At 39.9% G+C, this 26,589-nt stretch overlaps 1 protein-coding gene across 1 annotated transcript; it reads right to left on the bottom strand.

Annotated features, from left to right (window-relative positions):
• Window positions 1-1,080: 1,080 nt before the first annotated feature.
• Window positions 1,081-26,589, bottom strand: LOC140933195 (erythroid differentiation-related factor 1-like). The gene is made up of 27 exons (XM_073382709.1): window positions 26,402-26,589; window positions 26,021-26,104; window positions 24,966-25,060; window positions 23,063-23,126; window positions 21,356-21,387; window positions 20,995-21,091; window positions 18,998-19,066; window positions 18,824-18,903; window positions 17,892-18,123; window positions 16,895-17,019; window positions 15,991-16,102; window positions 14,769-14,831; window positions 14,119-14,203; window positions 13,107-13,159; window positions 12,499-12,557; window positions 11,611-11,652; window positions 10,819-10,888; window positions 10,374-10,556; window positions 9,774-9,830; window positions 9,318-9,383; window positions 8,820-9,240; window positions 8,205-8,424; window positions 7,350-7,589; window positions 6,328-6,463; window positions 5,475-5,633; window positions 5,002-5,172; window positions 1,081-2,925 (listed from the first exon to the last, which is right to left on the bottom strand). Exons 1-27 carry the CDS (start codon window positions 26,504-26,506, stop codon window positions 2,344-2,346), a joined length of 3,702 nt encoding a protein of 1,233 aa, XP_073238810.1. The 5' UTR covers window positions 26,507-26,589; the 3' UTR covers window positions 1,081-2,343.

Here is a 26,589-nt window from a genome sequence, read left to right as displayed (position 1 = left end):
CTACAAAGACCTTGAGAAACAACACCGCTAAAAATTTAATAACCGTTAACACACAATAAAACGCCATAGAATTCAAAAGCCAGAGATAACGATCACAAGGGGAAAGTTTCTAAAAAGGCATTCTGAGGCTAAGTTCTCACGGCACCGGACGAATTTTTGACCGCTTGAAAATTCATGCTTTTGGGTGTTCCGTTTACACGGAACCGCCTTAACCGTACGGATATTTAGACGCCTGGCGGTTCAAAGTTCCGTGTGAACAGAGCACAAATATTGAACGGTCCCGTGTGAACCAAGTGTCCAGTCAAAATTTTCAGCCAGTCGAAAATTCATCCCGTGCAGTATGAACATAGCCTAAAATCTCACAGAAGTTCTAAATGCTGGCTGTACTGATTTTTAAAACTGCAGAACCTTTACCTTAATGCTAATGAATAAGAAAACACAAACAAACAAAACAACAGCAACAAAACCCTACACCGCTAGTGAAAATCCCAATTGCCCCCTTCTTTAGATCAAATAATATCTTGATCATGTTGATTGCACTGGCTTATTTTGATCCCACAAGAAGAAGAAACGAGAATATTTAGGTTAAAGATAGAAGTCTTAGGAACCAACGACTTTCAGCTGGCGTTATCAGTTTTCACGACAATGGACAACTCTGGCATTGAACTTGTGCAGGGGGAAGAGAGCTTTCAATCCACACCGAATGAGCACGAAAAAAAGAAGGTAGAAAAAAGCCATGTAAAGTTGGCTCGAAAATTTCAATGAAAACCCACCACTTCCCACATGCACTTCCATCCATCACTAAATCTTACGATCCTAAAAGTTTTCCCCAAATCTTTTCCCATCGAAATGAAGCCTAGTTAATGCAGACTGGTTAATGCCCAGCATAAAAAGGGGCAAGAAAGCAAACGAAGACGGTAGGAAAGAAAGCGAAAATTAAGTCTCGAATTGTGCTTTCTGTGGATTCCCGAAGCCTGAACTTCAGAGGCTGATATTTAGCCTCAGAACAAAGGGCTGCGAAGTGCTTTATAAACAGGGTATTTGGGTAGTTTTGGTTTTTTCGGGCTAGATTGAATCGAGACGTTTCTCAACAAAACTTCCTGGAGCGAATGGGTTAAATACACATCATCTTTATTAATGATTATCATTCTTGTGCCTGTATTTTTCTTTGTGATATTTTATATAAGGTGGGAAGAGCTGTAGATAGGGACCTTAAGATCCGACGACGACGACGTACGTGTAGCACAAATTTTTGTCCATTTCTTTGCCGTCACTGCACGACAGTGCGACGTAAAAACGCCTGATTTCACGTTTTATAAGAGACATCACTGTTTATAAACATCGCTTTTGTTACGAGTGGCACAATAGAAACTTTTGTTTCAAGAATCAATGCGCTTCTGGTTGGTACATAAATATCAATGGGTGACGTAAGCGTGAGTATCGCTATAAATTACGTAACGAGACAGGACAAAATTCCCCTTCTCATTCTGAACTCTGAGATTAGATATGATTCTTAGGAATTAAACTCTTGGAGAGTTCACCAACATTTGACAAAGTAAGTGAGGCGGAATAATCGCGATGAAGATTGAAAAAAAAAAAAACGCGAATTCACTCTTTAAGCAACATTGGGCGATGATTAGGGAATTTAAGCAACGACGTTTTTGAGCGACGAACGTCAACCGGAAGTGGATTTTTTGCACTCCTCGGCCGTGCTTTTGAACAAATTCTTGGGCAAATCGTCTAGAGTAAAGAAACCTAGCCATACAAATCTGGTCGCGTCAAGGCATATTAAAAGAGAAAAGGCCTCACTTCCGGTTGACGTCCGTCGTCCAGAAACGTCTGTGCTTCCGCCTTCACCGTTCTCGGATCTTGAGGTCCCGAATATCCGATAAATAAAATAATTAATTGCAGCTCTGGAAAGGTGTCAACAGAGGGTGAAAGCTGAACAGAGGAAATATATGAAGGATACCGATGGCAAAACGTCTTGAACTTCCAGTTGAGAATACAGTCCCTTAGGGGTCCCTTAGCCTGGGAATACAGCTCTCTCTCCTCGCTGTATTCGCAGGCTGACAGTCCCTCAGCTATTTTTACGTCTCTTGACAACTACGGGTTTCGTTATTAGAGTCTGGCGAACCCAACAACGTTTCTTCTGTTTTCCTCAAGTCCGCATTCCTTTGATCTCTACTTATAAGTTTCCAAGTACAGCGTCAGAGTACATCCTCTGGTCTGTCCGACGGTCGCTAAACTTTCAGGTATTTTTAACGACCTGTTCGTCTCTACAGGTAGCTCCTTTTCTCAAGGCAACAAAATACGTCCTCTTGGCTGTTTACAGCCCAATTTATATCACCGGGTTTCCTTTTTTATTTTTTCTAAATTCTGTAGTGTTTCTGCTACTCTCCGGCATTTTTCAACAATCTCTTCATCTACGCTGGTAGCACTTCTCCTCAATGCAGCAGAGTACATTCTCTTAGCCGCCTCCAGCCCGCCCCAGTCCTTACTCGACTTGACTTTATTTTTTGACAAAGTGTTTGCCTTTACAAGTTCTTTCAACACGTTCGTAAGCCGCGATTCCAGGATCGGAACCAACTTTGTCAACTCGTCAAAATTTATTTCCGAGAGTTCGTGTTCCTCACTGTTTTCTATCTTTGCGGCCTGACTTTGACCAGTGCCTATTTCGTCTTTCAACGTTCCTAAATATTCCAAAGCTCTTCTCGTTGCAAAAATATGCTCCAGAGCAGTTTGTAAAGTCCTTACCACCGCCGCGGATCCACCGTAACTTGTCACGTGGTATTCGCACATGGCGACTTGCTCCAAGTGGATTCGTATATACTCACAGGGGTACTCTTGGGCTCTTAGACTCGCCGAAGCCTTGCCGTAATGAAGCTCAGCTAGCGACCGTGCTTTCTTTTTCGAGTGATCAACGACCTAACGGGAAAAAAGATGCGATATCAGTGTGCCTCGTTTTCAGTCGCTCACAGTGGCTTACCCGTAAAAGCCTGGGGACGATGCAGCCATATGACCTTCATTTTGTATCCCTGCATCAATTTTCTCCTAACAATGTCTATACGTTGTCAAGAGATACTGTTACGAGAATTAATCAACTGATCACCAAAGAGGAAACGCTTTGATCATTTATTAAAATCTCTCAACTTATCTCTAAGGAAATGTATGAATATCAGTGTAGAGAATTTGTATGTGGATATTGGGGCTTAAAGGGTTAAAGAGGCTATGTCACGAGGATATTGCTGTTTTAGGTCAATTCCGAATTGGAGCGATTACTTAGTGCCTTTACCCAAACCCAAAATGCTCCTTTAAGGTTGTGAAGAAGATATTTCATCGGGAGCACTAACCATTTATAATTTTTTTTTGGTGGGGGCGGGGGGGGGGGGGGGGGACGGGGTGACTCATGCAGGCATAGCATCAAAACGTGAAAAAGTTGGCCTAACTTTTTTGAAGTTTCAGTCCATGTTCATCCTTGCCATCCGTAGCGACAGACGACAGGAAACAGTTCCAATGCCCAAGTATAGTCTTAAATAACAAAACTGGACTATTAATATCAGTTGATAATGCGAGGACCAATTATTATCTTTTTTTGAAAGTTAACAAAGAGCGTGGTATAGCCCCTTTAAGACATTCAAGGAATGTCAAACCTTGTTACCGTAAAATTCCGAAAATAAAGACCCTTTTTGAGGGGAAATTTGTGTTTCAGACTTAATTGGGCTAGCTTATAGTTGGAAGGAAATTTACCTTATATTCGGAGGGGCGATTAAACGGAGTGTTTTTTGCGTCACGAGTTTGGGGGGCTTATACATAGATGGGCTTATTTTCGGAATTTTACGGTACTTTGCTCTCACTCCAAATTGCGCGCTTTCTTCGTACGGGAACACTTGTTAAGATGAACATATTATATTTCAAAAGGCCGGTTAATTTCCTTGCATTTCCCGAAGGAAACAGTACCTCCAGAATGTATTGTTTGGTGAAATTAATGTGAGTGATTATTCACAGAAATAAAGAACTCAAAATGCACAGTTTCCACCCAGGAAGACAGCTAGCGGGGAGAGACCTATCACGTGTTCAGACCAAAGAAGGCATTGGTTTTCCAAATGCAATGAAGGGGCATTAGTATGCCCCATTATCACTCTACTCAGTAGCTACCCGGTAGGTCATTTTCTTCGAATAAAGTAAGAGTCTACCCGTATTGAGGGGTACGGAAATCACGTAAAATTCCTGTCGCATAACTAGAAGAATTGCTAACACAACCACAAAAGGGGAAGCCTTACTGCACGAAAGGTTAGGAAGATGTTTATTATATCGCTGGGTTTAAGTAGAGATTGAGAGGACATTTAAGAATTTAATTCAAGTGGAACGGCCGTTGATGATCGTCGCGCATCAATCCTAAACATAACCGCCCAAGATCGTGGCTTCGAGTCATCAAAAACTTTCGTTTATACTAGACATACCCATTTAAGTCGAAAACTACATGAAACGAACTACTGACAATGCTTGTTTGTTTGTTCGTTTTTTTTTTGCGTCACGAACTGCAACGAAACAATCCTTTAAATCTACGGTCCGTGAGAAAAATACCGCCAGCTTAAGTTACCAATCACAGTGCGAATACTTACTAAGAAATATAATAATTAACTCTCGGACGTACGCGCAAATTCATACCCCCACTGTGGTACAAGGGGGGTGAGGGGGTTGATGGAACCCTAGAGTTGCTGATGTGTTGCAGTATTTTGAAAAGATTTTACCTTCAATGGAAAGCCTTTGATCTTTTCAACAAGATGAGGTATTTTTTGTGGGTGGTGGCGCTACTGGAGGCCTGTGACGTCACAAACAATGGTCACCATCTTTTGCTGCACAGTTGACGTCATTTTCACATATCGCAAAATTCTTCCAAATTTGGTCGACAGTAGTTGGTGACGATGATTTTTGCGTGGGATTTTAGCCAGTCAGAAACAGAGGAAGATTTGGAATGAAAAATCTTACAGTTTTTCTCACCTGATTTCTGTAGGAATTGTGGTAGAGAGACGCCAGACGGTGGTGTATAGAGAACATCCGATAATCGAGCTGGCGTGAAGACTGGGATCTAGTCTGCCACATTTTCACCAAGGTACTGGATTCACACAAACGAAGAGCTTTCATCATCAGCTCGGTAACTTCTTTCTCAACCTATTAATAAAAAATTGCATGAGAAATCATATATTGTGTTTGACGACTGGTATTTTCTTTGCTTTACCACGGAAAGAAAAGAAGAGATAGATAATAGAAATATAAAATAAATAAGGAAAAACAGAAGTGCCGTGTTTTGCCAACAATTTTTTACTTTCGATCCTCTCCCCACATTTGAGGGTCTAAAACATGCTACATGGTTAACAGCCTCCCATTGTTTGACGAGGTGTGATTGAAATCTGGCTATGTTTGCATATCAGAAGTCCAAGAGTCCTTTTTTGATACAGTAGTTCACGAGTTACCTGTTCCTGGGCATAAGTAGAGAGAGGAGCAAAGTCTTGGAGCAGTGTAGCCATAGTGAAATACGATCCAGAGAGCTCCCACGTGACTGTATCCCATACTTCTGGGTTCTTTTTTCTGTCCGCCAGGCAACGCAGAGCTCTGTTGTAAAACTCAAAGGCCTGGAACGAATAAATATATAACTAACTAAATAAATAAATAAATAATGACTCTAAGATAAAACCTGTTTTAAAACAAGTTAAGGCTCTCGCGCATTTGCTTACGCTTATAACAGCTGCCTCTTAACGCGAGCCTGCTGTGAATTTGCGCTCTTTCAGTCTTTATTGCGATTATTCCTAACCACTTACTTTGTCAAATGTAGGCGAACCCAACTGCAGTTGAATTCCAAGGGACCTTATCCAAGTTCAAAAATAGAAATAAAATTTCATCGTCGCTTGTTTACGTTTTCCAATAAACGTGAAATTTTCACGTCATAGTCGTGCAAAAACGGAAAAGACGTGTACAAAAAAGTGTGATGCGGGAGCAAAGTTCCTGTTTTGCTTGTTAAAACAATTTTTTTTTGACGTTCTCGTGGGAATCAAGAGGAAGTACTGTCATTTGACGTTTTGACGTAGGCGTCACGTGGACGCGCATGCTCGATGGAAAAGCAAACGATCGCTCGCTGTAGTTTCTCTCCCTTGATAGCGTAACGTCCAGCCTTGAGAGACCACTGCTCACAAGGTACAAATTCTGTGGTGTAACGATTCAAATGAAACCTCTTTGGCAGAACTTTCAGATAGTACTATATATTTCTAAGGATTTTACAAAAAGAAAGTGGATTTTTCTTGGGATCTTCATGAACTTTTGTTAACCAACCTTGTTGAAATATCCTCTTTCCTCTTGACTGAACTCTCCCCTCCTTCCAGTGATTTTAGATTCTACGCCTCCTACGGCCTGGGCACATATCCGCATCAATCTTCCTAAATTAGACAGCAGCAAAGCTTTGTTTGCACTGCGGGGAGAGAAAACAGGTAAAATATGAGCGCCGACACTCGCTTTTTTAATAAAAATCAATCTCGTACCCCGAATTATTAAGATCATTTTCGTGACCAGCGGAACGTCGTTGGCGACTATGCGCGGGGGGCTAGATTAAACTGGGAATGAGAAAGACCATTTCCAAGTTCCAAAAACTTTTATTTTAGGAACGAGGCTGAGTGCAAAACCTTTGCTGTGAAAATGAATTTTATTTGCAAGAGAATAAAGGATCATTTTCATATCAATGACTCCACACTTAGCCTCGCTCGGAAACAGAGGCTTAAGGCAACTCCGAAATGGCCTATTACAACCAGGAAAAGTGGTAATTCACAGATTATATTACCAGAAGAACACTGAAAAGTATTCGGATCAAATCTGATCGATGTTCGGTTTTGAGGAGAGGGACAGGCAGAAGGGGGGTTTTATACGAAGACAAGTAGCTAGATAAAAACCCCTTGACGCAAGAACAAGGACTCTGGGATACGAACCAGGGTCACTTTGATGGGCAGTGATTTTGTTAGAAATGGTTATGGTTAAGTCCTGGGACTCATCTCGCTTTCCTATCAGGTTGGAGTTTACCCGCATGTTAACGGAATTTAGACTGACAAGAACAAACAGAAACCGGTCGTTTCGATACAAACTCAAGCAGTGAAATTGCACATAAATTTTGACCACTTCAAGTAGCGCAACTCTCGAAGAGGAAAAACATTTAGGGTGAACATTCGTCGTTCTTTAAGCCAAGTTCGAGAAACTTTCTACACTTCGACTGAATAACGAAACGACTTTGTATCCAAACGACCAGTAACCTAACAGATAAAGCAACACTAACGAAGCTGAAAAAACTGAAAAATTTTTTTTCTAACCTGTCGTCTATAACGTCAAAGGTACGAATCCCGCTCTCAAAATTCGAAAAGCTTTTCTTCCATAGGTCTCTCTCCTGTAACGTGGGTTCTGCGCCGCTGTCTATTAAGGTAGCGGCCTTGTTCATATAGAGCACGCCCAGTTCGTTCTTCACATTTCCAAGCCGCTTGGTGATGTTCACCACAAGAGGAAGTTTGGTCGACGTGGTGCAAAGTTGAAGTGCTGCGTCATATAGGCTAACACTAAAGTGTCAAGAGAAAATAGACAACGAACGGATTACGGACAAACCAGAACACTTTGTGGTATCACAACTGCAATTGCTTGCCTTTTGTACGGAAAACCGGGTATTTCCGGTGAGAATTTTAATAGAAAGGTTCATGCCGGTGGAGATTTTTCGCAAAAAAGGCAATTCCTTCAAAGATATTACTTTTTTCCCGCTTTTCCCTAAAGACCCAAATTTTCTGTCATATTTTAATTTGCCGGTATTTTGTAAATGGTGTAGCCTAATCTTATTCCTGTTTTCGGTGTGAAATAAAAAACCAGATAGAAATTTTCCAAACGGTAAGCGCTCTGGATCTTGCAGAAGAGGCTCCGAAACGTTTTAAAAGCTCAGTTTCTAGAAGAAAACTATGGGTTAAACTTAAACATCTTTCGTGGAACCGACCCTGGGTCATTTTCCTGCTAGAATTCGTGAGTATAGCAATTTCATATGGAGACCACAAAACCTTCAAAAAATGCGTCTTCAGTGCTTTTTTTCATCAGTCAGAGCCAACATGAAACTGTAACATTACGAATGCGACTGCGAGCAGTGTCAGTGGATATATATGTTGGCATCTTTAAGACTGCTGTATGGTTACCTCTGTTGCATGTTTTGCTCCAAATCACACACGAATTTAACGCTTGAAGAATGTCCTTGTTCGCTTGAAATGCAATCTGCTGCCGCTTCACATATAAACGTGTCTTCGTCAGACCTGAAGTGGAAATCCTCTTGATGAACAGCTAGATTTTCCTGACAAGTCGCTAGCATCAGGTACGAATCTCCGCACACGTACAAGATTTCGATCATCAACTGATCATCTACAGAGAATACGAGAAAAGAAAGAACGTTGGATCGGTCTCTCCATCTCTCGGGGATGCAAAAGGTGTTACCAGGCGAGTCTATTCGTAAGCCCCTACACCTCTAATTTCGTCAACAACCATAACGGGTCCCATTATGTTATGGCTGTTGATTTCGTTCAACACCAATTTCAGGGCAAACCTGTCCTCACAACATGTTCTCGAAGTTGAACTTTATAAGGGATAAATGCTATGCAACCGCAACTCTGTGACGAAAGTTGGGACTAATATTATGTTTCAGTTTTATTTCCGGGTTTGCTTACATTTTTTCCCCTTTATCCTCGAAAAGCCCTTTACAGAGAGATGATAACTAGGAGTGCTTACCATTTGAAAGAAAATTAGCAGTAATTATTTACCTTCTTTTATGTCAGATTCCGCAATAAAGGCACGGGAAGCTTCGAGGCACTTGAATGCAAGTCTACAATTCTTCAAACCTCTGCCGAATTTTCCATTTGAATTAAACATACACGCTAATGAATGGTACACAGCTCCCGCCTTACGGAACAACAAACCAGCAGTCTTGTCTTGCCAACGAGCCTGCCGTTTTAGCACCAGCGGTGTCCTTTTTGCTTTGCAAGGTTGTAGCTGATTCTTCAATGAAGGCATCACTGCATGAGGTGGACTGGGACTAGATTTTGCATCAACGTTTTTGAAAGATGGAGACTGGTGTGAAGAGGAAATGCCTTCACCCGAAGAGCTGCTTTCTGTGCTTATGTCAAGGTCGTCTTCTCTAGGGTCAACGTCTGGTACTAAATGCTTCTTAACACATGCAAGGCCCTGGAATGAAAAAGATCATCATACCTTAGATTTCTATTCTTCAGATAACTGCAAACTTCATTGAAACGTGTACTTGCCTTTACGATATACGACAAAGCCACCTTACACCTTTCCTCGACGTTGCATGGCAACGGCTTCGAAACCTGAGTGAAGAGACAGAAAAGACCAAAGGGTCAGGATCAAGGCAAGACATCAGTGACTCGCCCCGAGCTATAAAATGCCTGCAAACAGACTATGCCACAGAAAAATACTTCAAGATTAAGAAAGACTGAGTGGGACGATGTTCTGTCAGATTACCCTATGGAAATGTTTTTGGGTCGCTGTCGCTTCTATAATAAACAACTTACGCCACCATGACGGTGACGTCAGCAAAAACGTTACTTACAAATTGAGTTCACGCGGTTGCTACGTTTGAAAAAACGCGACTTCATTTTTTTTAGCCGTTTTCGCTGCCTTCGCAGCTGTCGTTGCAACCCAATGAATCGCTGCGGAATACCTTAACTATGAGCCAACTAATAGTGCTTCTATCTAACCTTAATCCAGTCATCTTGTTGGGTCACAGGCGTAGATAGCTTTGTTACATCCACAGACTGAAAAGGAAATAAAGGAAATCACATATCAAAGTTAAAAGATTTTGGGTTTTTTGGCAAATTTAAATGTTACCTGTTGATCATCACGTTACTAGGATTGAAAGAAAGCAAATCAACCTAGTCCTAGGGGCTTTTCCATAAAAAAATGAAAAGGGCCACTTTTCCATTTTCCAAAAGGAAAAGCCCGGGGAGCAAGTCTTGAAAGCAACTAATCTTTAACCTTAACCTTTATTCAACTTCAATTAGTCTGGCTTGCAAATAGTGCAGAGCTAATCGCGGCAAGCCAGACTGTACAGTGTACAGAGATAACTTTCTTACATAGATATGCATTTTATCATACACAAAATATACATTGACATAAAACTTTGTGCAACATATGTACGCTAGACTTCATATTATTAAGTATTAAGAAACAAACAGACGAAAACAAGAACAAAAACAAAGCAAAATGCAATATGCGAAGAGAAAAGCTACCAAGTAAACTTAAGTTAACTTTGTCACTATATTAATTAACACACGAGTCTCAACATGAGCAACTAGTACCTTCGAAGCAACGGCAGTGTCATCTTCCTCATCTTCGCCAAAAGAAATATCTAAAAAGTCGGCCTCGTAACTTTCTTCATCTTCTGTTGCCTGTTCTTGTTCAGTTGTGTTGATGGCAGGCAAAGCGTGTACATCATCGGGCGAAAAAAGGTCTGATAACAAGTAGCTTGCTGATGCGAAAATCTGAAAGCGAGTGGACTAATGAAATTAATTTTTGGCCTCTATTAGCGTCGATTCAATGGAAATAGTCACAAATTTGAGACGATTTTTAAGAACGGTTTCAGGTAAAAGGTGAGTGTACACATTGTGAGTGTACATTGTTCTGTAGATTTTAAAAACTAAAAACCTATTTCAAATTTTAGGCTAAACAGGTTCTTTAGTAATGGACTTCTTACTTGCGGGTTTCTACACTTTATCATGAAATCATGGTAAAAGAAAGTCTTACCTCGGGAAATCTTTCACTGTCTAAAAGCAGTAGGCAGTTACTAAGTAATTGGCGGACTGTCCCTTGTTCTCTGAAAAGAGGAAAAGCATCATATTTTTAGCTTGAGAAAACAGCCTACATTTCACGACGTCATCTCTGATTTCCCCGCCTAAATTCCGCTGAGTGAATTTAGGCACGCACACCAAATCCACTCTCATTTTACCAGACAACGTGATCAGTTGCGGCTGCCTTTAGCTAAAACCACCAAATACCAGGGTAGTTTAAGGATCAAATGGTGCACATGCCTATAATTTCCGTCCCCTCTAATAATAAGATTTGCAACGGACTTAAATACGTCTTAGTCCTTGGCGAAGCGGCTTTTTAAGCGCCAGGCTATCTCTTGAATCTTTTTAATCGCTTTGTTTTGTTTTGTTTTACTTTTTTCTTTTCAGGAATCTGTTTAAATTAGCTTCATGCTAAACCAGATGTTCCTGTATAAATAAATAAATAATAAATAAATAAATAAATAAATGACGTCTTATAAACGAGCGCAGAAATCTCATACTGATGACGCGACACCACGCAGATCTGGGTATTGCTTCTGATTGGATGAAGCAAATTTTCAACCAATCAGCATCACTATCCAGATCATCCGGTGTGACGCGTCATCAGTATGGAATTTCTGCGCTCCCTTCTCACACGTCATTTCGTGGGGAAACCAGTGGTAGCGTCGCGGAATGTCGGCTGTTTTCTCAGGCTGCATATTTTTAAAATGAGTTCCTGATGATCCATTTTCAGAAATAAAGAACTCACCCTGCGCTAAGTGGCAACTGATTCATCATGTTCTTGGCAACTCTGGTGAGGGATAAATGAAACAAATAAATCAGCTTTTGTTTTACAAAAATAGAGCGATCAGTTTTACGTGTGCCGATTGGTCGAGAGCTATGGTTGATGCTGTTCAAAGTAAGGCAAAAAGAAAAAGAAGAAACTGAGACAAAAACGGTTCTAGGAGTAGGCGTGGCAGGTATCAAACAAAGATCACAGGTCACAGGTTACAAGTGCACGTCAATGCTCTACTGATAAATAACTGAGATAAGCAGTTTACCCCTAAGCTCAAACTCTATTTTGGACTGTGATTGCGTCTAGGAGACACTTTAAGCGTTGTTTATTTAATCGTAACACGGTGACCTGTACTCTACCCTGACTTGCGACCTGAAACCTGTCACTTGGGTTTTGTACCTGCCGTTCCAGGCGATATGAAAAATACCTTAACTACAAATAAACTTTGAACATTTGAGCGCTAAGTAACCTGTTCCAGGCTGCGAGATAGTCGAGTCCGCGAAAATGAGAAAGCGCGAACACGAAATTAAAACGGGAGAAAACTAGGGAGAGGATGGGCAACTTCGCTCCTTTTTCCCGCCACCGTCCCCTTTTCCCAGATCACGCCCTCATATTTTCGCGCGCCTTTCACTTAGACGCCATCCCTATTATCTGAGAGCCTGGAACTGGATAAGCGCTAAGAGGAGACAGGTTCCACTTTGCTGTGTATATCAGTTAAGAAGGCTTCAGAATGGACAAGAACAATTACGACCAACACCTCTGAGGCTCGTTGTTTACTTTTTTTCTTACCACATATTGACACTAACTGGGATCTTGAATTGAATTCAATGAATACTGATATAGATAGCGGGTCATACGAACCTGTAGAACAGCATAGCAACTGGAACAGTAAACAAATTCTCTGTGTTGTCGTCCGTTCTCTATCAGTTAAGTAACGCAGAGGAGAAGGTGTTAAGAAAAAAATAATAAAATAAATAACTATTTTCTTTATTTACTTTCGATAGGATTATAGCGCAAAGGCTAAAGGGGCTGAGCAAACAACCAAAAGAACACAACAGAGTTAAGAATCCCTACTGACCGGAGGCAACCCAGTTGGCTATTTACAAAGCGTGACCGAGGAGTTGAACTCAAGACCAGCGAGAGCAAATCCAGCTTGCGGTTAAGCCAGGACTTGAACTTGGCGCCTCCAGTGCTTTAATCCCTCGGCCACGCTGCTTCTCTGATCAATGATAAAGAATCATCATGAATAACATGTACAGTAGAATCCCGGTAACTCGAACTCTGAAGGCAAACGAAAAACATGCAGTTCGAGTTAGCGAGGAATTCGAGTTATCGGTCGGGAGTGGCTTTCAGTGAAATTGTGATCAAGGGAAAGGAAATAAATTTAGTTCGAGTTAGCGCGGAATTCCAGTTACCCGAGTTCGAGTTATCGAGGTTCTACTGTATTCAGGCTTTCTAGAAAGCCATACCTGCTGGCAAATTGAGGTCAAATCATATAACTTGATCACATCGCTCCCCGTTGCTGCAATAAATCGAACACACGATTCTCAGAGAAAACTTCCTAAAGTTAAACTTCCCGTAAGCGATCAATCCAAAATGCGAGGACTTTGTCGTGGTTTACCACAGTTGGACTACAGAGCTCTGTATCGGGAACAAATCTACGCCGAAATAATTCATTGCAGACAATATCTGAGTTTTAATACGAACAGAGCCACGTTATCAAAAAAAAAACGAGTTGCTGCAAAGCGAGTTGAAAAGCGATGTTGAGTGTTTTACCACAACGTTTTAACCTGTTAACAACCTGATTTGTTCGAAGACAGGTTGATGTGGTTCGTAAAACGCTCAACATCGCTATTCAACTCGCTCTGCAGCAATGTTTCCCCTTTTTCCGTGCAGAAAATCAGACCAACCGTCAAGTGTTTGCTCGCAGGAGGTTTAAAACAATGGATACTGCTAAATTATCTACACTAAAGTGGTCACAGTCACTCCTCAGCCAAATGTGGCCATCTACAGGGCATTCCAACGACAATGGTGTTTTGAATAAGGGGTCTGTTATGAGAGGTAGTCACTCATCAAACGTAGTCGGGCATTTAGGTTAAGAAGATGGATAGGTAATACTTGACTTAAAAATTTTCAAATCAAAAGAGAAACAAGCTAGCCTCAAAAACACTTGGCTGATTTCCATGGAGGGCGTGCTAACATATAAAATGCGTACATCAAATTACTAAACTACTATTACAATAACTTCTCATACTACTTTAAAGAAAGACAGATAAAAAGTTAACTTGGGCTAGACCCAACTACATTCTAATAAACTTCTTAAATGAAGGGAGTGACTCGGCGAGTTTTGCTTCATTCGAGAGTTAGTTCTAAGGAATAGCACCGCTAAATTTAAAACTTCTTTTTCGAAACTCTCTTTTCCGTTTATGAAATGTCAGGTTCGAGAGTTGAAGCGAGGGAATCACCAAACAACACACTCACCCTTAAAAAGCCAATACGTGTGTCCCTCTCTGGTGCAATTCGACTTCATGAACGACAAGATGTTTTGCGCTACATCCTTAACAACCTAGTGACAAAGAAAAAGAACAAGTTTACTGCACAAAACCCGTCCCCAGATATAACCTTGCAGCTCGAACAATACAGAGTCAATCATTGACTCAAGAGTGCCTTTCTAGCGTGTACTGTGCTCATGGTATGAGACAAGAGCAAGGATATGGCGTATTCGACATATGTGTTTGTTCACACCCTAGACACAATACAGTCAGACTGCTGTTGAAAAGTCGCCCTGGGTCCGGTTCCTCAAAAGATGGTTAAGTTTAACCCAGGATTAAGTCAAATGTTAAGGACGTTAAGCGAGGTTTTCTTGTCTAAGAAAATGCAATTCGAGCTTAGAAAATACTGTTCAACCTTTACTCCGAGATACAGTAAAGATAACACCAAATGTTACTCCAAGTAATGCATCGGAAGGTAAAACACAAAAACGCAACAAAGTTTCAATCCTGGATTAGCGCTAATTGGCCTTTCAGGAACCGGGCCCTGGGGAATAGAAAGCTGACCGTTAAGAAAGAAGGACATTAAGTAAAAAAAGCAACTGGTGAAAAGTGACTCACAAGATAAGTAACAAATGTTACCTTTGGAGAGAAGCTGCTTGCTTCCAAGTTTGGAAGCTCTTCTGTTTTGTAGAGGTCATAGTACTGCATATAAAGAAACCAGAAAGCTCAAACAATGAGATAGATAACTCGGCAATGTTTTTCTTTGAATTACAAAATGACTTATTAATTTTAGAACTACACGGGGTCTTTACAGCCTAGACCAAGAGTGAAAATCTTGAAGATAAATTTATTGAAGCGATAACAAGAAATCTCGAAGAAAAAACAGTGGAAAAGCAAGAACACAATACGCGATCAGCATCAAACAAATTATGGCAAATATTTTACAGATTCTAAGGGAGCAGAAGACCATTTTACCGTTGTGGACTTAGTACCCTAGCCCTCGAGTGAATGTGAGGCTGAAGGTGATCTTGTTTTGATACAAACCTGCTTTGCTTTTTTATGGAAATGGTCCTTGAAAAATACTAGTTAGCATAAAAATAACTAGATTTACATAACAAAGCAAGGTCACCCTCACCTAACGCTAACGCGGTTAATCAAAACTTTTCTTCAAGCAATAGCCAGGATGATTGGATTTTCAGACGGTCCGCGCGACCCAAACCCTTTCGAGGGAGTTTGAGTGAGCGACCCGGTGCCGTCAAAAAAACAGGCTACAAATGTCACCAATATCATTGTTCTGTTAACTGCCCTTCTATGATAACGGCATTCAGTTTAGCCTGGGCTCCTTCCAGTTGAAGTAATTTTCTTTTAATTTTCTTTTATTTCTTTCCTCGACGTTGGATCATTTAGGTCCCAACAAGGTGTTTTTGCACTGTTAATCTGTAAAGGGCCAATTATCGGTAGCTGGGAATCTTAAAAAGGTAGCGCAACAAGATGTCTTGTGTCTCGCAACCTTCCCTGCTAACAGAGGCCTCTATCCCACCAGGCATTCGGCGGGCAGGAGAAAAAGTAGCATGCTGCAGGTTCTGAGATCGTCGGGTCCGCGAAATTGAGACAGCGCGAACACGAGATCACGCGTGATCGCGGGCACGTATTTTCGCGTGCCTTACACTTACGTAACATCCCTACTATCTGAGAGCCTGGAACAGGCTAGAGGAAAAAAGAATGTTTCCCTCCCGCCCACCGAATACCAGTGAAAAGAGGCCACTGCTTGCAGGGACAACGGAACCATGCCTCTGACACTTACATTTTCAGCTCTATAAATGTTTGGTTTGTTTTATTGTTTACAGCATTAATGACATACTTGTACAATTCCATCCAAATGGTAACACATAGCCACTTCTGGAACATTACACATCAGATTATCCAGCCAATAATCCAGCCCTGTTAATACGTTTATTGGCTTTCCACACTCCCTGATGAGCAGACAAAAAAACATCGTTAATTTAAAATAATAATAATAATAAAATGCTAGAATCCACAACCGAAAAAGCATCACTTGGAGAGAGAACCTAAACAAAAGCAAAGATTGCTTCAATGCTAAATATGTTTAATTCAAGCATATTTTCACCCGCATATAATGGAATCCATATCTGACGTACATGTACACTGTATACTATACCGTCAACCCTGGACTTCTACATTTTCGTAAGAGTTTTAGGAGGGCTTGTACATGCAGGGGTTTACAACCGATGGGGCTTAAAACGGGGAAAAAAACGCTCCGATCAAAATACGTTTTGCATTTACTGGTGTTTAAATAAGCTTTAACATGTCATGATAAATCGAATTCATTCTGATATATTTCAGGGGGCATACAAGTATTCGGAACGGATTATAATCAGATGTATTTTTTTGTTTACAGGTAGATTGGCATATAACTGTGGGGGCTTATTTATTTCAAGCACGTTTGAGGGGGCTTATTTGAGAGGGGACCGGGGCTTAATTAGTTTATGAAATGGATCAACATCTTGTTTTTCCAAACAACCAGAGGATGGTATCAATTCTTCATAAAGCACAAGGACACAAAATTGAAGTGCTCAAGCACATGACGTTAGAGGTCTTGCAACCAAAGATCAAAACAAATACGAACGGGGGGGGGGGGTTAAAATACCTTTCTTAGAGAGGGAGGGCTTATTTGAGAGGGGGGCTTAATAGAGGGTTTACGGTAATATCTCTACGTAAAAAGACAAGCGCTTTTGAAGGCTAACCTCAGTCTTAAACTCACTGCGGGGTATTTTCCACCACCAAAGATTGGAAGATTTGATCCTACAAGCATCTGGATGTCTTCAAACTGCCACAAGACATTGTGCTGGAAAGACGAGTCTCGGTTAACCTAATAACACAAAAGCACCACCAAAGTAAGAATCAAGCCTACTATAATATACAGTTGCTTCATAGCTTAGTTGGTAAGAGCGTCGCACAGGTATCGCGAGGTCACAGGTTCAAATCTCGTTGAGGTGCTGAATATTGCATAAATTGCGTTCACTACAGCGAGGATCCTTGGGATCAATTTAAGTTTCTGGGAAACTGCCCACCTACCCCTCCCTTAAGCCAACATTAACCCTTACAGTTCACTTAGAGCAAATTGTTGGCTTAGGGGAGGGGTAGGTGGGCAGTTCCCCAGAAACCTAAAATTGATCCGATCATTCTTCATTTGAATGATGATAACGATGACAATGACAATGATACATTCAGGTTTATTGTAGCCTTGTGCGGCCCATTTTTGAATATGCATCTCCGGTGTGGGCCGCGTTACCCAACTGTCTGGTTCAATTGGTGGAAAGCGTGCAGAAGTCTGCACTAAAAATAATTTTTCCAGATTGCTCTTATGAGTTGGCACTCGTGCGCGCTGTGGCTTGCCTACACTTTTGCCTCGCCGTGATGAGGCTTGCAGGCGTTTTATATCTAACATCAAGGAGTCCGGGTTCCTTTCACACCTGCTGCCGCAGCCCACGAATGTCGCTCATGGGTACGGGTTGAGGTCAGGTTTTTCTCGTTCTGAATTCCACCTTGTCAGAACGGACCGCCTTAGTAATTTTGTTACCCACAGTTACAATAGGATTTAACTGTTTTTGTCTTCTGTGCCATGTGTAATTATGTGTTCTGCGTATTCTTGACCTCTCTTGTAATTTAGTGTTATACACTACCAAAAGGGTTTAATAAACTGATTATTTATACTGATGGTGATGATAATTCCCATATTACCTGAGGAAATTGAAAAGGTTCTTCCTGTGAATCCACTTCATGAATATCAGGTGCAAATAAATCTGCACTGTGAGCTGACTCGTTAGAAGGACCAGGCACCGGGTCACTAAAGGATACACCTTCACTATGGGCACTGCTACCAGAGGAATCAGCAGCAAAACACGAGGGCCCTGGTGCAGGGTACGTTGTGAAGCTTGAATCACCTGTAGCATCTGGATTTACGTTCTGAATGCTTTTATAATGTCAAGAAGTAAGAAAACGCACTTAATGTATTACACTACAATACTACAAAAGATAATCAATTCAATTTCCAAAACAGGGCCAAAGATTGACACAGTTGGCTAATGCCCAGCCTTCTAGTGCAAGAGGTCCCAAGTTCGATTCCCGGATGTGACCCCGAACCCCTTTTATCACTTCCTTCCTTTAATAATTTCCATGTAGTATTAAAGTAGCTTTAAGTACCCGTACAATGGAGCACTGATGGAGAGAGGGAGGTAAAAATAATGAGTGGATTGCGTGTCAGCTGGCTTGTTGGTCAGAGGATCACTTTTTCAAACCTCCAATGTAAAATAAGGACGCTTTACTTTTTTTCTACTTTTAAGTACAACTTAAAAGGCAAATAACTTGCATGTACGCATTGTAGTTCAAGTTTATTGTTCTTGGTTTGAACGTTTTCAAAGCAGTTTTAATCTCATTCTCCGTTTTCCAAAATCACTAAAAAGCAAAATAAATCCAACAAGAAAAAGGAAATGAAACCACATTCTCGTTGGGACAGCAAAAAGGTGGTTGCGATCGCTTAATAGAGGTAGCCGCTTAAGTTTAATTCCCCATTCCTTTGTACAATTAGTATTTCAGGACTTTGATTGCTGACCACTTAATAGAGGGTGGCCGCTCAAAAGGTGACTGCTTAATAGAGGTTCAACTGTAATTACCTGTAGTGCAGGAACTTTGAAAAGATGTGCCGTAACTTTTTCTGGTCTTTTTTCTTCTTTTTCTTTTGAAAGCTTTCATCCTATGGAAATGACAACTCAGTGGTCAAAAATAAGTTACAAAGAGTTATTATTTAAAACAATGCTGATCATTTTAGGAAAATAATTTAAAGATACCTTTGGAATACCAGTCTGTTCACAGTAGAAGTCATAAAGCCACTGGGGATAGATCCTGCCATCTCTGCCCTGCAAAATAATAATCACACAGGCATTGTTATGGGATGATCTGCAAAAGTAAGCTATTTGTCTTCAAGTGATCCCATCATCCTGTCTGAAAATGTTCAGTTGTTCAAGGTTGGAAGACGCCTACCACATTATGGCCTACTATATGTACCCCAGGGAGGTGACTCCAATATGAAAGGAGCTGGGATCCTCGTCTGCAATTTTGAAGGAATTAAACCCCAAAGGAGACCAATTGAGACGTGGCCCAACCTTTTTTTAAAAACACAGACAAATTATGAAACTAGTGACATTTACTGATGGCAAAGACATTATCATCCAATACTTTTACCACACGCTGTTTTAACCCTACAAGAGACCTTTACGGTTACATTCAATGTCGTTTTGCCCAGAACACCCTAAGTGGGACCACAATCCGAAATTTACACCCTAAGCGGGATGACGAGCATCCCCGCCCTTTCATATGGGGTTCCCCCCCCCCCAGGCTACCTACATGTCTGCAGGACTTGAAGAAAGTCCTGTTCGCTCATCTAGAACAAGAAGAATTTCTTTTGCGGCGAGTAACTTTTTAACCTGAAGGGTCCATGCAAGTCAGTCAACTGGTAACTATATCATTAGCCAAGGCAAAGAAGCGATGGTCCTGTATGGGTAAGCAAAATGTGAAAGCTGCTTACCCAAAGGATAATTTGGAATTCAAACCTTCTTCGAACATATTTGCTATTTCCTGACAATCTCAATTGTCAAATGCCCACTATTCCTCATTGCTAATGGGTTGGACGGCTGCGAAGGGATAGGAGGACATGTAAGTGGTGATGGGAATGCCCTATCAGGGTTGTCAGAAAGTTTTGAAGTAGACGGCTGAGTTGTCAAAGTAAGCAGCCAGTCCAGGGATATTTTATTTGAAAAACACCATCCATAAAGAAATGCCAAGCAGAGGAGCCGGCCGATACTAACCAAGTAGGCGGCAGCCGGCTACTTTTGACAACCTTGCCTATTATCAGTTATAAAAAGGTGTAGACTCCTAAGCAGACGTTCTTTAGGACTTTGTCAAAATTCCATCAAAATCCCTATGCCAACAGAATGTCTGCTTGGGAGGCTAAAACAACATGAAGGGGTCAATAATGATGCAAGGTCTTTGAGTCCTCTTTATCATAGAGACTATAAGTGAAAATAAATTACTGTAAACTGCTACTTATAAGCCCTGGACTTACACATCTTCACAAGGGGTTTTAGGTCATAGGGCTTATAAACACAGGGGCTTCCCCAGGGGTCTTATAACTGGAATAGAAAAAGCACTAAAAAAAACTGCTTACTGCATTATTATACACCAATCTTTACTTTAAAAAGTTTCAAAACATCATAATAAAATATCAAATTAGGAAGGGGACTTATAATTGGAGCTACAGCAGGGGTTAAAGCTGTACTCTGGGTAGCAGTGATTTTGTTACAAATAGTCATGGTGAGTCCTGGGACTCATCCTGCAAAAAATCATTAGTCCTAGTCCAGAACCATTAAGTCCCAGTTCAAAAAACAATGAGTCCAAAACTGAATTTTTGGGGGCCTTTATGTAACCATGCAGACAATTAATCTGAAGAGACTCCAAAACTCTGTATTACAAATTACTGGAATAAATTACTTCTTCTATCGTAAAGTTCAACAAAGACTAAAAGAAATATACCTTGTTAAACAACAGCCACAAGAAAAGGCACAGAAATCACACAAACAGGATATTGTACATAAACATCTTCAGACTGATCAATCTTTGCATCCCACGGGTCGCATGCTATGAATTATTTTGCGTCTTTGGCGTTTTTTTAAAAAAGGGACATCAGGGATGCAAGACGCAGATGTAAAAAAATCACTGAGTTAGATGGACATTATATAACTGGAGGACTTATAAGAAGGGAGGCTTAAAAGCAGCCAGGTAAACGAACCTGAGAAGCATAAGATATGAGAGCTGGAACATCCAGACAATCCAATAACAATGTTTGTCCCACTCTATGAACAGCTAAGCTCACTTCAGTATTGGCACTATTAATAATAAAATGACAGTGGAAAACTTCCAAGTGAGTCTTTCGCAGAAGTAGAACATGATACATTTTTTGGGTCAAATGATTAGAATACAGTATATCACACTAGGACATCCAAGGTATTATTTTAATGCAATATATATGACATCCGTATTCACATCAACCTAGTTGTTTAAACATGTGTTACTGACCAACTACAAATGTATAAGGTCAAAATGGACCATATCTTTATATGTAGACAGAAGCAATAAGCAGAATAATATACCTGTATGGTATCTTGAGCAATTTCTTGATATTCTGAGTTGGAAAAAAATTTATGAAGTTAACAATACAGGCATTTCTGATGCTTATAAACCAACTACAGTCGACAAATCCCACTTTACAGACACCCACTTAATATGGAAACCTCATTATTACGGAGAGTTAGCTTTGTCCCTGGGGAAAAAAGTCCTTACATTTTCTCTAAAATTTTCAACCCCCTCAAGATGGACACCCTGTTAATACAAACACTTTCTATGGCCCCCTCGGTGTGTGTATTAACAGGGTGTGACCGTATAATTATATCAGTATTAAGGAAATTCCCTTGTTTTGCACTGCGCATTGCCTACTGGGCATAGCATTGCGACTTCAAAGGTGGCGATGATTTTCAACAGTCACCTGAAGAGAGGTATTGATGGTCCCTTTTGTAGTCCAAATGGTTTTAATAACCATTGTGATAACTTTTCCCTGCTAAAAGGTTGTTTGTCTTGAAACTCACCCTAGTCCCTTGGTGCAAAATGCTCATTTGAAGATGAAATTGACCCTTAGTTGTCTTTTTGTAATTACACGAGAACAGTGACCCCACTTTTCAATTTGTTTTTTACTTATTATGGCTACACAAAAAATAATATCTAAAGAAGAAAAAAATCTGGATAGTAGAAGTTGTAATTTTTTAGATATGAATGATGTGAAATTCTGTATTTAGAGCCACAAAGAAGTATGAGATAAAGTTTAAGCTGTCCATTTCCCTCTGTTTTTTCAAGAGCCATTTTGCTCAAAAATTAAAGCCCAGAGAAACAAACAAATTTTAGGTTTTAGTAAGATTCATGGTTTTTGCTATATCACAGGAATTTTTGACGTTTGTTTAAGTTTCAAAACATTTTGTACACAACTATGAAAAAACACTCAGAATTACATGTACAGGCACACAGGTCGAAAATATAAGCGCAGTGACCCCACCTTTTTATTGCAGTTTTTGAATGTACTATAATAATATATTGCTGACCATGCATTGTTCCAAGTTTGAAAAATAACTGCTAGTACATCCTTTTCAAGGGAATTACATTAAATACTGTTTTGGAAGAAAAAAATGACTAACAGCAAAATATTCGGTAAAAATCTGCATAATTTTTAAGAACAGGCTATTTTTTTGAAGTCTGGCAAAGTAGGTTCTTGGGGTACTTATTGGCAATTTAGGCTTAGTAGGTTTAATACGGTTCTTGATTTCTGAGAAGGAGATATACTCGTTGACAACCAGAAAAATAAATACACTTGGGTTTGGTCCTAATAAATATACAGTATTTCTGCAATGCTTTTATTTGTAATATTACAATTTGGTACAGTACAGCTATATGTTCTTGTTACACTTAAATCTACAATCTTAAAATTACACTCCTTGGTGAAATTGTTTGACATAATTTAACCATAACCCACATTTGTAAGAACCTGCTTGATCTTGCTTGGCTAAACAGGTTCTTGTAATTTTGGGTATTAAAAAGGCCAATTTCAGCCTGGAAGTTTTAATCTGGACTAGGTTCTTATATGCAGGTTTTTACTGTATTAAGTATGTCATGCTGAAATATTTTGTTGTCATCCCAACTAAAGAGTTCACCAGAAATACAAGCAATTTCACCAACCTTATTCTGGTACTGGTACATTTGAATACATGATATTAGTAAAGAATCAATGGAATAAAAAAGGTAAGCTTACTTACCTCAGCATCTGAAATCACATCAACATCACTAATGGAATCAACAAAACTGTGAGCCATGCCAAAACTGAAAAGTAAAAAAAGGGAAATATTACTATTGCAAAAGAAATAGGTACATGTACTCACTTTATGATGATAGTAGGAGGGTTCTGGAGAGAAAATTCATCTGCTCAAATAGATAGGATACTACTAACCGGGAAAACCATGAACACCAGAAAATATTTCTGGAATATATTGTGATGCAAAAAATAAGGCCAATCAGGCATGGGAAATTAAACCTGCAACCAAGAACTTATACACTTATACATTGTGGTTTTGTGGCTAGTTCCTGTGTACTGATCTTTGCTGTGACTGGTTGCAACACAATAAACATTCTTGAAATATTTCAAGTATTCATGGTTTTGCCAGTTTGATGGCCCTTTTTTTTTTCAACAGGCTAGACGAGGGGAACACGTACAGGGGAGAGGAGGCACCTGTAACGAAGATCCTATAAGTTTTCAGTTTCCTAATATGTTCTCTGATGAAGCATAGAATGCCATTGGCTAAGAACACCTTTTGGGAATTAGTCTATCACCTCAATGCAAATTACTTTCTGACAAGATGGAAATTCGTCTTCTTGTAAACAAAACACATGTGCCACAAAACAACGGCTGGGTTTTTTAAAGAGCTTATTCAAAGAGATTTTCAATTTGGATTTTAATTTTCGAAAAACATTGCACCATCTATTTTTTTGGAAGATCTCTCAGCAGTATCACAAGCCAGGTTCCGAGAAAGTTTATTTTTCCAGTTATTTGTATTGAGATGCAAAGACTGGGACGGTCTTCACAAGCATTGTCATTATTTTCAAGCAGCCGAGGTTTCTTCTATGGGCATGCAAGCATGTGGCTTGAAAGGAAACCTGGACTGTTTAAACAAAATACAGCAAGGAAGGGATAACATCGTACGCGTCAGCTGAAGCGCCATGGGACAAAAGATTGATGAATTTCATTGAAATCGTTATCACTGATTAACATGAATATAGCAGCATCTTTTGTTGACAAAGCTTGGACGGGACTTTATAGGTAAGCATGTTAGGATTAGGGTTAGTCCTGTTTGCTCTGAATTTAAAATAACATCGTCTGCTTTTTGCAGATATAACCAAAATACAGTCACAAGGTTAGTTTTCCGTTTGAGTCTGATGTCGGTTTCATGTCATTAGAAAATCTTCTTTTAATCGATTTTTGTCAGTTGATGCAGCCCATGGTCACATATTAATTAAATCGGGGGGTGGGGGGGCATACGTAAATGGAAAACCAGGGTCTCCGCAGCAGGCACCCCCTCTCCTCCTCCACCCTTGTGCAACCTCAAGACAAGACTTCTTCCTTCCCCCTAAAAAAACCGGTGCCTAGAATACCAGCTATTGGTTTGACTGTAACTTACATCACCCATTATGCCCATTTAAAAAATATGCAAAATTAGTTGAAAATTGAATGATTGCTGATATTTAGTGAGCTTACACCGTTCAGGATAGCTAAACATTTGTGTATGACAAACACAACAGGGCTGTTACTTGTGTGTTTTGTCTTGATCTTATTAAAAACTTAACATTCCTGTGTTTTGCAGCCTCTTCCCCGGGCCACTTTGATTATCCGAGTGAGCAGAGGAGGTTTGGAACTAAGCACAATTCCTCGTGAATTTTTCTGACAAGCTTGACAGGTGACGTCACATCCAAAATCACTGTGGATGACTGGAGATGTGAGTTTTCTGGTCTTTTACAAAAAGTCAAGTTTAAAGGAAAGTGAAGTTTTGTAGAATTTTTTAAAAACATATTACAGCCATGTTAGTCACATGGGGTTGCGTCTCCTTTCCTCTCTCTCTCTCTACTGTCCTATAGCATAAGGTTGCTATTATTATTACATGTACAAACCTTGAGAATTCAACAGGGTCTCGTCTGTGGTGATCAACTTCTGAAAACCTTCCATCTCTTAGCCAGTTAGAAGGGGCAACATTCAAGTTGGTGTCCTACACATGAAAGCAACACAAGCCAATAAATTATACAGTTTAGAATCTAATTCTAGGTTTTTTTTAGCTATTAACAAAGTCAATTAGGACTGAATGTAGTCCAATTCAGTCTGTTAACAGACAGCATTAGTGATGGGAGTCCAATTCATTTAATCACGAGTATGATAACAGACCATATTTAAGATGACATGAAGTCCTGTTACCAATTAATCGTAACTATAACAAAAATTAATATATTTTAAGCTTTTCTAAAATTAAAGCATAGGGTATTCCAAGGAGTTTTTTGCTAAAAATAAAAGTAAAAACCCATTCAAGTGCATGCATGCTATGGTGCACAGTGTCTAATTATTTTATTTGAAAACAAAGCAGCTTTGGTATTTCTAATGGGGAATGATTCTAAAGAATTCACAGTACAAATGAAAGTGATTTTAATCAATAATTAAAATTATTGGATCAAATTCAAATTTAATTTTTCATGATTTGTGATCTTTTTTTAATGCCAGCCATGTTCTTACCAGGTCACATCAATAATTATCGCTGTCAGGTCATGCTAAAGAATCCATTTTTGGAGGTTTTTGCAGCTGGAGTAAATCAATCGCCCAATGCTGAGAGACCATGAAGTTTAGAGACAAGATTAGGAAAATGAGTTAATGAAGTTCAAAGTCAGTTCAACCAGTTTAATGACCCTAATAATTAGGGAAACTGGAACTTGATTCACTCAGTTTCCAAACCCTCATCACAAAACTTCAGAGTTACAGCTGTACACAAAACTGTATGGCATAATTTTCAGCAGCCATTCAGCATTCAGCAAAATATCCCTGCCAGAATTTTTGTGTCATCCATCAAGATGAATGTAAAGAATCCTTGCATTACAATTTTATCTTCAACTCTTTCAAAAAGATTGCACCCTTTTTCTTCTCACACATTACAAACAACATGCAGGAAATTAGACGTAGTCACCTGTTGTAATTTGTAGTAAGGCAAGATTTCTTGGGCCGAGTACTTAACAATCGCTTTTGAACTGACCTCTCCTGTCTTGGATTTCTGGCATAAAAAGACAAATACAACAGTACCAATACCATCAAATCCGCGGTGTACAGTGAATCTAACAAACACATATTCTTGGTATGCTTTTATATAGATCAGTTTTAATTTTTACCATGCCTTTTTAACTCTTTACTACACATTTCTATACACAGAAATAAGCAAGCATAAAGTTCAACCAAAATACCAACTACAGCAGTCGTCGAAAGAAAGTGAAAGACGAAAAAGGTCTTTCGTTCGCGAAGGGAAGTTAAGCTTATTCTGGCTTATTGACCCTTAGTACGTCCATACGCATACCGTATTTTCTGCCGATCCTTGCAGTTTAGGGCCAGAATCGCCTTTCTCGGGAATTCCATTGCTATCTATACTTTCTTTCTCCATCACTGCTTCCTTTTCTTGCATTAGCTAGCTTGACTTTGTGAGAGAAAACGAAAAATATTGGAGAAATGTTTATCACTGTCCGTCGTAATTGCCGCCATCTTGGA

The sequence above is a fragment of the Porites lutea genome, chromosome 4 (genome assembly GCF_958299795.1).
Source record: "Porites lutea chromosome 4, jaPorLute2.1, whole genome shotgun sequence".
In the NCBI taxonomy this organism is placed as follows: Eukaryota; Metazoa; Cnidaria; class Anthozoa; order Scleractinia; family Poritidae; genus Porites; species Porites lutea.
Note: the sequence above shows the minus strand (reverse complement) of the source record. Positions and strands in the feature narration are given on the sequence as shown.

Coding starts and splice junctions, on each gene's coding strand:
- LOC140933195 (XM_073382709.1), bottom strand. CDS start 26,506: ATGCAAGAAAAGGAAGCAGTGATGGAGAAAGAAAGTATAGATAGCAAT. Junction 10,557..10,818: donor ACAGTGAAAGATTTCCCGAG/GTAAGACTTTCT, acceptor ACTCGCTTTCAG/ATTTTCGCATCAGCAAGCTA. Junction 9,831..10,373: donor ACACTGCCGTTGCTTCGAAG/GTACTAGTTGCT, acceptor TTTCCTTTTCAG/TCTGTGGATGTAACAAAGCT.